The 11,179-nt window shown below is 39.8% G+C and overlaps 1 protein-coding gene across 1 annotated transcript in view; it reads left to right on the top strand.

Annotated features, from left to right (window-relative positions):
- The first annotated feature begins 6,316 nt into the window (after positions 1 to 6,316).
- Positions 6,317 to 11,179, top strand: part of LOC120023805 (perforin-1-like) — a 37,430-nt gene continuing 32,567 nt past the window's right edge. The window contains exons 1-2 of the mRNA XM_038967920.1: positions 6,317 to 6,663; positions 6,768 to 7,007. Of these exons, the coding sequence (XP_038823848.1) occupies positions 6,317 to 6,663; positions 6,768 to 7,007 (587 nt within the window). The remainder of the gene's footprint in view (positions 6,664 to 6,767; positions 7,008 to 11,179) is intronic.

The following is an 11,179-nucleotide window of genomic DNA, read 5'->3' as shown; positions in this document are numbered from 1 at the left end:
GTTCTACAGCTGCACCATCGAGGGCATCCAGACTGGTTGCATCACTGCCTGGTATGGCAACTGCTCGGTCTCTGACCGCAAGGCACTACAGAGGGTAGTGTGTACGGCTCAGTACATCACTGGGGCCAAGCTTCCTGCCATCCAGGACCTCTATACCAGGCGGTCAAATATCTACCCAGACTATTTGTATTACCCCCTCCCCCTTATGCTGCTGCTATTCTCTGTTATTATCTATGCATAGTCACTTTAATAACTCTACCTACATGTACATATTACCTTAATTATCTCGACAAACCGGTGCCCCCACACATTGATTCTGTACCGGTACCCCCTGTATATAGCCTTGCTATTGTAATTTTACTGCTGCTCTTTAATTATTAGTAACTTTAATGTCTTTTTGTTGTTGTATTTTCCTAAAAACTGCAATGTTGGTTAAGGTCTTGTAAGTAAGCATTTCAATGTAAGGTCTACACTTGTTGTATTCGGCGCATGTGACAAATAACATTTGATTTGATTTTCCTATGGGGACAGTCAAATAACATTTGATTTGATTTTCCTATGGGGACAGCCAAAGTACGTTTTAGATTCTAGATAGCACCTTTTATTCTAAGAGTTTATGTTCACAGAAATCACGATCAGCTTCTCTGAATTTCCTTGTGAAAGACACTGTAAGGTCATATTTTGTAACTTAGCCATGTTGTCTTAGAACACACTTTCAAATAATTGATGACATTTTCCATTAATATTCTTGTCATGTTACTGAATGTATCCAGAGTATTTTTAAATTTAGTTATCAATACTGTGGTGAAAAGTACATGTAAAGGTAAAATGCACATAAAATCAACAGTGTAATGTTTGGATTCAGTCTTAAATGTTTTCTCCTCACCTTTAGTCTAATAGTTTGCCCATAATCTCCAACTGTTCCCTTTTGATTCCATGGTTATGCATTTACTTTCATTATTTTTCTGTAAGAAACATAAAAAATTTTGCTCTATCAATATAGGGTGATTTGTAATAGTGTAAAGGGTTAAGACTAGCTTCAGGAAAGTATTCTGGGAAAGATTGTCTTAGCCAGAAACTCAGCTGTTCTGTATAAAAGACCATCCCTTGTAGAGAGAAGCAGAAAGACAGAGAGGAAGGAGAGACAGACTTCATCACTGACTCCAGATCTGAGGAGAAACTCATCTGAAGAACCCCTCACACCAATTCAGTGGATTTGAGTGGCTGAGTGGTGAGTGGATTTTTAACTTGAAAATAACAGAAAACCTTTTATGACAATGTTTATATTCAGAGTCTTCGTCAGATTTGCAACTTCGTAGATATAAAATCAGTTTTTTCATATCACAGTTGTGTATTTCAATTCAATCCAAAATCTTCAGGATGTTGTAACTTTTAAATTGTCACTAGCCTATTAACCAAACAAAGGTTTGGCAGTGGGAATTGTCAGGATAATGGTAAAATGCTAAATATTTCACCTAATCATTATCTTTTTTTATTTTTTATTTTTTTAATGGGTGGATCAGCTTAATATTGAGGAAAGAATGTTGCTTCCAATGTAATTGTCTGCATCATTTCCAATCCCCCATATTTTGGTAAATATATATATATCCATACACGCATGCATAGATATACACAAATATACATACACATACCTACATAGACATACATGTACACATATATACATACACATACCTATATAGACATACATATACACAAATATACATACACATACCTATATAGACATATACTTTTTTAAAGAATATACCTTTATTATTATTCCCCGCAAACCCTACCACCGATCCCCCAATTGGAGTAAACTAATAAACACTTCGGCTTTTACCTTCAATTTATACATCTTATACACATTTTACAGACACAGTCTGTAAACAATAGTTCTCTCTTGTTTGTTCTTAGTCCTTCCTCTATTTCTGTTGTCCATCCAGTTTGATTTCTATTTGTAACTATGCTATTTCACAAATGTTCCGAACCTATATACATTTTACAGATCGCGTATGTTTTACATTGTTTATCTTGTTATTAGTCCCACCCTTCAGCTCCATTCAACCCCTCCCATCTATCTCTCAACATCATCCATTTCGGATTTCTATTTGCCATATATTTTTCAACTGTGCTGTGATGCTTCACAAAAGAATTGAACCTTCCTATTCTCATAGCTTCTACAGATTGTAAATTTAAAAAAAACATTTTTGCTAAAATAATTATTATATTATTGATTGATTGACTATGGTTTTTCAAATCACCCAGTATTGCTATCTGTAGCGTTAGTTCTAGGCAAATGTTGCAATTCTTCAGCCATTCCTGGACCTGTGACCAAAAACGAGCTACATATGGACAATAGCAAAATAAATGATCTAATGACTCTGCCTCCTCACAGCAGAATCTGCAGAGCTGGGAAGATTGTATCCCCCACATATATAACATTCTATTAGTTGCAAGAATTTTGTATAGTAATTTAAATAGAAAAATTCAAAGTTTTGAATCCGGCGTTGTTTTGCGTATCAATTCATAAACCATGTGCCATGGAATGGGTACATCGAAAATCTCTTCCCAACTATTTTGCAATTTATATGGCACAGCTGTTAGTTTTTTGGTCCTTAAATGAAATTGGTATATGTTTTTATTTATCACACTTTTCTTTAACCATTTATGTTCTTTAATACAGGGCCGACATACAAGTTCCTCACTTTTTTCCCCTTCTACTTGCCTCTTCCATTTTTGTGGTAATGCTGCAATTAATTGGTTGTAATTTTGGGGAGAGCAGACATTTCCATATGTCTGTGTTAGCTGCATGTGTGACATAACTCCACCAGTCCTATTTATGATATCATTCACAAAAATTATACCTTTTATAAACATTCTTTGATAAATACAGTTTTTTTTGGACAACCTTGTTTTACTCCTCTAGATAGTTTAAAACTTTCTGCGATGTAGCCATTATTTACTATTTTACACCTAGGGTTACTATGCATAACTTTAACCCATTTTATAACAGATTCCCCAAAACTGAAATATTCTAGGCATTTATATATAAACTCCAGTCGTACTTTATCAAAAGCCTTTTCAAAATCAGCTATGAAAACCAGGCCTGGTGTCCCCTATATTTCATAGTGTTCTATTGTTTCCAGTACTTGTCTTATATTATCTCCAATGTATCGTCCATGTAAAAAACATGTCTGATTAGGATGAAAAATATCTGACAAAACTTTTTTTATTCTATGCGCCAAGCATTTTGCTAGGATTTTTGCATCACAACACTGAAGTGTAAGAGATCTCCAATTTTTTAAATGGACTGGATCTTTATATGTACCACTTGGGTCCTGTTTCAGTAATAATGATATCAGACCTTCTTGTTGCGTGTCTGATAATCTACCATTTATATAGGAGTGGTTAAAACAAGCTAATAATGGTCCTTTGACCAAGTGTTGTATACTTCCACTGGTATGCCATCCAGCCCTGGAGTTTTCCCATCCTTAAAGGCCCCAATTGCATCAAGCAGTTCCTCCTCTGTAATTTGGCCTTCACATGAGTCTTTCTGTACAGATGTTAATTTTACATTATTATTAGGAAAAAAATCCATACAATTAGTTTCAGTTAGTGGAGATGGAGGAGCCTGAAACAAAAACATATTCTTAAAGTACTTCACTTCCTCTTTCAAAATATCATTTGGTGAATCATGCGTGACTCCATCATTTGTAACAAGTTTTAATACATTTTTTTTGGTAGCATTTCTATATTGAAGATTGAAAAAGAATTTGGTGCATATTTCCCCATATTCCATCCAGTTTGCTTTATTTTTATAATATATTACACTGGATCTTTCTTGAATAAGTTCCTCCATTTCCTCCATTTCTTTTTGTTTTTCCTCTAACTTATTCTGTGCCTCTATTGTACCGTTTTTATTGCTATCTAACTGTATTGTTAGTCCTTCAATTTCCTTTGTTAATATGGACTCTTTTGATCTAAATTGCTTTTGTTTTATAGATGAGTACTGAATTGCATGGCCTCTAAAGGCACATTTAAAAGTGTCCCATACAATAAGGGGATCTGCTGTACCTATCTTATGTCTGAAAAAGTCAGTTATAAATTCTTCTGTCCTAGTTATAAACAAGTTATCATCCAGTAGGCTTTGATTACATTTCCTATATCCTCGCCCACATGGAAATTCTGTAAGAGTAATATTTATGCCAATTATGTGATGATCCGACCGCATTCTGTCGCCTATCAACACTTTTTAAACTTTTGGTGCCAGAGAGAATGACCTAAGAAAGTAATCAAGATGACTAGCTTGATTAAGCCTCCGCCATGTATATCTCACTAGGTCAAGGTATTTAAGTCTCCATATATCCACTAATTCCAATATATCCATGACATTCATGATTTCCTTAAGTGCCTGAGGGTGATAGTTTGTAATGTGATTTCCTTTACGGTCCATAGAGGTATTTAAGATCGTATTAAAATCTCCCACCATAATAGAGTCTAGTGTTGCTTGTAGAGTTGATCAATTCTTATATATATTTTGGATATATATAGCTTGGATCATCATTATTCAGACCGTATAGGTTAATAAGCCATAGCTGTTTATTGTCCAATAACATATTTAAAATAATCCATCTACCTTGAGGATCTGTTTGGACAATTTGCACATTTGGATCAAAATTATTGTTAATTAAAACCATCACCCCTTTTGAATTTCTTTGCCCATGGGAGAAGTATATTTCGCCCCCCCCCCAGTTCTTTTTCCACAAAACTTAATCTAAAACTTTTGAATGGGTTTCCTGTAAACAATAGATATTATATTTATTCTCTTTTAGCCAGGTAAATACTGATTGTCTTTTCTTATTATCTGCTAGGCCATTACAATTGTAACTGGCTATACTTATTTCACCACTTACCATAATGAGACACAACTTTCAATTATCAAAATATATGTTTGTAAACGTACCATTAAAAAGTAACATGATGATTGAGTGTCTATATAGCTGTACCATGATATTTGCATTTCTACTAGGTAAACCTCCAATTGGTCCCTACTATTCCACCCGCTAAAAGCCCTCCTCATCCCGAGTTGGGTTGTCATCCCAATGCCCGGCAGACCACCCTCGACCCCCTGCATCCCATAACCCTGAACCGACTGGGATCCATCCTTTGTAAAGAGCACACAGTACCATTTACCCAATTGAAGTAGATTCACTGCCAAATGCATTTCCATCGCCCTCACCTCGATTTGTATTATACACTGCTCAAAAAAATAAAGGGAACACTTAAACAGCACAATGTAACTCCAAGTCAATCACACTTCTGTGAAATCAAACTGTCCACTTAGGAAACAACACTGATTGACCATAAATTTCACATGCTGTTGTGCAAATGGAATAGACAAAAGGTGGAAATTATAGGCAATTAGCCAGACACCCCCAATAAAGGAGTGATTCTGCAGGTGGTGACCACAGACCACTTCTCAGTTCCTATGCTTCCTGGCTGATGTTTTGGTCACTTTTGAATGCTGGCGGTGCTTTCACTCTAGTGGTAGCATGAGACAGAGTCTACAACCCACACAAGTGGCTCAGGTAGTGCAGCTCATCCAGGATGGCACATCAATGCGAGCTGTGGCAAGAAGGTTTGCTGTGTCTGTCAGCGTAATGTCCAGAGCATGGAGGCGCTACCAGGAGAGAGGCCAGTACATCAGGAGACGTGGAGGAGGCCGTAGGAGGGCAACAACCCAGCAGCAGGACCGCTACCTCCGCCTTTGAGCAGGAGGAGCACTACCAGAGCCCTGCAAAATGACCTCCAGCAGGCCACAAATGTGAAAGAGAGGAAAGAGGCTGTAAACGTAACAAAATGTGGAAAAAGTCAAGGGGTCTGATTACTTTCCGTATGCACTGTATATAGTGGTTTCATTTCAAGTCACAAAGTGTTTCACATCATGGAGTTTAAACAGTCTGTCTCTCCTTCTCTCTCCCCACACCTCTCACTTTCTCTGCCTCTTTCTTCCCCACACCTCTCATAGTCAATCTCCTCCCATTTCTCTCTCTCTCTCTCTCTCTCTCTCTCTCTCTCTCTCTCTCTCTCTCTCTCTCTCTCTCTCTCTCTCTCTCTCTCTCTCTCTCTCTCTCTCTCTCTCTCTCTCTCTCTCTCTCTCTCTCTCTCTCTCTCTCTCTCTCTCTCTCTCTCTCTCTCTCTCTCTCTCTCTCTCTCTCTCTCTCTCTCTCTCTCTCTCTCTCTCTCTCTCTCTCTCTCTCTCTCTCTCTCTCTCTCTCTCTCTCTCCTCCCTCTCCTCCCTCCCTTTAGTTCAGTCATGACCTTCCCAGCCCTTCCCATCTACTCCCTTCCTCTCCTCCTTCTCCTTTCTCAACTGGACTCCGTCCTCACCTGTCGTACTGCCAGGAAATCCCAGTGTGACTCCGCCCCCTTCGTCCCCGGTCACAACCTGGCAGGGGAGGGGTTTGACGTGGTGACCCTGAAACGTAAAGGGGCCTACCTGATAGACCTGAAGACCTACCTGTCTCCCAATAAAACCTGTACACTGTGTAGTAACCCCCTACAGGGGGACAAGCTGCAGAAAATACCCCTGTCTGTTGTAGACTGGAGGCCCTACAGCCACTGTACTGAGGATATCTCCAGCCACTCTCATGCCTCTGTCAGGTGAGTAGGATAGTTTCTGTCTGTTTACTTGATGGAAATTGGACAGTAAACATCTCTCCTCCGCTCTCCTCTCCTCACCTATCCTCTCCTCTTCTCTCCTCCAGTAACCTGGCACAGTCCACTACCAACGAGATCTCTACAAAATGGAAGGGGGGTTTGAGTAATGAGGCGAAGGTGTCTGTAAGCGTACCTGTGGGACCGGTGAGTGTGAGTGTGGAGAAGGATGTGGGCGCTAGCATAGAGATGGGAGGGTCCCAGTCTGATGTAGCCATCTTTGCCACAACCAAGACCAAAGAGGACCGCCACTCTTTCTTCTCACAGAATCTCCGCTGCCGTCACTACAGGTAATAATAACATTAATGATGATTTGTTCCACTTTTATAGCGCTTCCCTTACAGATAAAAAACAATGCTTTCCCAGGTGATCTTGTGTGATAACATGTGACAACATTTTAAAGCAACATGTGAAAACATGATCTCATATGAAACATTTTTTACAACATGGGGATGCAAAATGTCAAAATGACAACATTTGAGCTATAGACAAAAACCTCCAGGGGACCATGCAACAACGCCCAAGAACGTCCTCAAAACGTCCTCGGGGACAACCCTGGAACAAACCGGGAACTAGACAAAACCTCTAGGGGACAATGACAAAGCGTTCTGAGAACATCCCCCCAAAAAACATCCTTGCTTGCCTGGAAAAGAAATGGGAACTAGACAGCCTCCAGAGGGAAATATAACTGCATCGCAAGAACGTCCTAAAAACGTCTTAGGGGACATCCCTGGAACAAAATGCTAACTAGACAAAAAAATATATATTTTAATTCTTTCTAAATTTTGTCAAGCAACTTGTTACCGACATTTATGATGATTTAATTTATGATGATTTCTGTGTTTATATTATTAAAAATAATCTCTCTTTTGTCTACTAGTGGTGCGTGGCTTAGCTAAGAATGTGGTCTCAACAGTATAAAAACTCAAGGTTTGTGATAAAAGCACCAGATTTGGCACAGTGGTAGATATGTATGACCTCTGAAAAGATACAGTTACGGGGCCCCCCCAGATTTGGCCCCTGGAGGCCCGGCAGTAACAATAACAAAAAAATAGCAAATATTTAAATACATAATTAGATTACAGTTAATGTTTCTATACCAAGTAAAATCAAATCAAATCAAAATGTATTGGTCACATACACATGGTTAGCAGATGTTAATGCGAGTGAAGCGAAATGCTTGTGCTTCTAGTTACAATAGTGCAGTAATTTATAACAAGAAGTCCAACAATTCCCAACAACAACCTAATACACACAAACTAAAGGGGTGAATGAGAATATGTACAGTTGAAGTCGGAAGTTTACTTACACCTTAGCCAAATACATTTAAACTCAGTTTTTCACAATTCCTGACTTTTAATCCCAGTAAAAATTCCCTGTCTTAGGTCAGTTAGGCTCACCACTTTATTTTAACAATGTGAAATGTCAGAATAATAGTAGAGAGAATTATATATTTCAGCTTTTATTTATTTCATCACATTCCCAGTGGGTCAGAAGTTTACATACACTCAATTAGTATTTGATAGCATTGCCTTTAAATTGTTTATCTTGGGTCAAACGTTTCGGGTGGCCTTCCCACAATTTTGGGTGAATTTTGGCCCATTGGGTGTTGGGTGAATTTTGGCCCATTCCTCCTGACAGAGCTGGTGTAACTGAGTGAGGTTTGTAGGCCTCCTTGTTCGCACACACTTTTTTAGATCTGCCCACAAAATTTCCATAGGAATGAGGTCAGAGCTTTGTGATGGCCACTCCAATACCTTGACTTTGTTGTCCTTAAGCCATTTTGCAACAACTTTGGAAGTATGCTTGGGGTCATTGCCCATTTGTAAGACCCATTTGCGACCAAGCTTTAACTTCCTGACTGATGTCTTGAGATGTTGCTTCAATATATCGACATAATTTTCCTCCCTCATGATGCAATCTATTTAGTGAAGTGCACCAGTACCTCCTGCAGCAAAGCACCCCCACAACATGATCCTGCCATCCCCGTGCTTCACGACTGGGATGGTGTTCTTCGGTTGGGATGGTGTTCCCCCTTTTTCATCGAAACATAACGATGTTCATTATGGCTAGACAGTTCTATTTTTGTTTCATCAGACAAGAGGACATTTCTCCAAAAAGTATGATCTTTGTCCCCATGTGCAGTTGAAAACCGTAGTCTGGCTTTTTTATGGCGGTTTTGGAGCAGTGGCTTCTTCGTTGCTGAGCGGCATAACAGGTTATGTCGATATAGAACTCGTTTTACTGTGGATATAGATACTTTTGTACCTCCAGCATCTTCACAAGGTCCTTTGCTGTTGTTCTGGGATTGATTTGCACTTTTCGCACCAAAGTTTGTTCATCTCTAGGAGACAGAACGCATCTCCTTCCTGAGCGGTATGATGGCTGCGTGGTCCCATGGTGTTTATACTTGCGTACTATTGTTTGTACAGATGAACGTGGTACCTTTAGGTGTTTGGAAATTGCTCCCAAGGATGAACCAGACTGTGGAGGTCTGCAATTTTTCTTCTGAGGTCTTGGCTGATTTATTTAGATTTTCCCATGATGTCAAGCAAAGAGGCACTGAGTTTGAAGGTAGGCCATGAAATACATCCACAGGCACACCTCCAATTGACTCAAATGATGTCAATTAGCCTATCAGAAGCTTCTAAAGCCATGACATAATTTTCTGGAATTTTCCAAGCTGTTTAAAGGCACAGTCAACTTAGTGTATGTAAACTTCAGACCCACTGGAATTGTGATACAGTGAATGATACGTGAAATAATCTGTCTGTAAACAATTGTTTGAAAAATTACTTGTGTCATGCACAAGGTAGATGTCCTAACTGACCTGCCAAAACTGTAGTTTGTTTACAAGAAATGTGTGGAGTGGTTGAAAAACAAGTTTTAATGACTCCAACCTAAGTGTATGTAAACTTCCGACTTAAACTGTACATATAAGTATATGGATGAGCGATGGCCGAGCGGCTTAGGCAAGGTGCAGTAGATGGTATAAAGTACAGTATATACATGTGATATGAGTAATGTAAGATATGTAATCTTTATTAAAATGGCATTATTTAATTAAAGTGGCATTGTTTAAAGTGACTAGTGATCCATTTATTAAAGTGGCCAGTAATTGGGTCTCAATGTAGGCTGCAGCCTCTCTGAGTTAGTGATGGCTGTTTAGCAGTCTGATGGCCTTGAGATAGAAGCTGTTTTTCAGTCTCTCGGTCCCTGCTTTGATGCACCTGTACTGACCTCGCCTTCTGGATGATAGCGGGGTGAACAGGCAGTGGCTCGGGTGGTTGTTATCCTTGATGATCTTTTTGACCTTCCTGTGAAGTCGGGTGCTGTAGGTGTCATGGAGGGCAGGTAGTTTGCCCCTGGTGATGCATTGTGCAGACCACACTACCCTCTGGAGAGCGGTTTAGGGCGGTGCAGTTGCCGTACAAGGCGGTGATACAGCCCGACAGGATGCTCTCAATTGTACATCTGTAAAAGTTTGTCAGGGCTTTGTGTGACAAGCCAAATTTCTTCAGCCTCCTGAGGTTGAAGAGGCGCTGTTGTGCCTTCTTCACCACGCTGTCTGTGTGGGTGGACTATTTCAGTTTGTCCGTGATGTGTACACCCAGGAACTTAAAACTTTCCACCTTCTCCACTGCTGTCCCTTCGATGTGGATAGGGGGGTGCTCCCTCTGCTGTTTCCTGAAGTCTATGATCATCTCCTTTGTTTTGTTGTTTTCCTGACACCACACTCCCGAGTGCCCTCACCTTCTCCCTGCAGGCTGTCTCGTCGTTGTTGGTGATCAAGCCAACAATAGGTCATGGGGTCAATAGGTCGTGGTGGCCCAATGCCCTATCAAGACACCTTATGTTGGTGCTGTAGAGGTCAATAGGTCGTGGTGGCCCAATGCCCTATCAAGACACCTTATGTTGGTGCTGTAGAGGTCAATAGGTCGTGGTGGCCCAATGCCCTATCAAGACACCTTATGTTGGTGCTGTAGAGGTCAATAGGTCAATAGGTCGTGGTGGCCCAATGCCCTATCAAGACACCTTATGTTGGTGCTGTAGAGGTCAATAGGTCGTGGTGGCCCAATGCCCTATCAAGACACCTTATGTTAGTGTTTCCTTTATTTTGACAACTACCTGGTGCTTTTAGGATTAATATATTGTACACACCTTTATGACACCAATAAACAACAAGTTATACAAAATGGTTTACCTGTTCACTAGCTGTTGTCACATTTAAATCATTGTTCATGTAAAATGTTCATGAAATAAAATTCCACGTTCAAAACTTGGGGATTTTCCCAGGTGAGCGTTTTCATTTCATAAAGGCTTTGTTCACACAGTCAACCCAGTTCTGATGTTTTGGCACATCTGATACATATCTGATCTTTTCCCCAATGTGTAAACAGCTAAACAAATTAACACATGGAATCTGATCTTTTGAGTTCTGATTTATAACACATTCAAGCCG

The sequence above is a fragment of the Salvelinus namaycush genome, chromosome 2 (genome assembly GCF_016432855.1).
Source record: "Salvelinus namaycush isolate Seneca chromosome 2, SaNama_1.0, whole genome shotgun sequence".
In the NCBI taxonomy this organism is placed as follows: Eukaryota; Metazoa; Chordata; class Actinopteri; order Salmoniformes; family Salmonidae; genus Salvelinus; species Salvelinus namaycush.
Note: the sequence above shows the minus strand (reverse complement) of the source record. Positions and strands in the feature narration are given on the sequence as shown.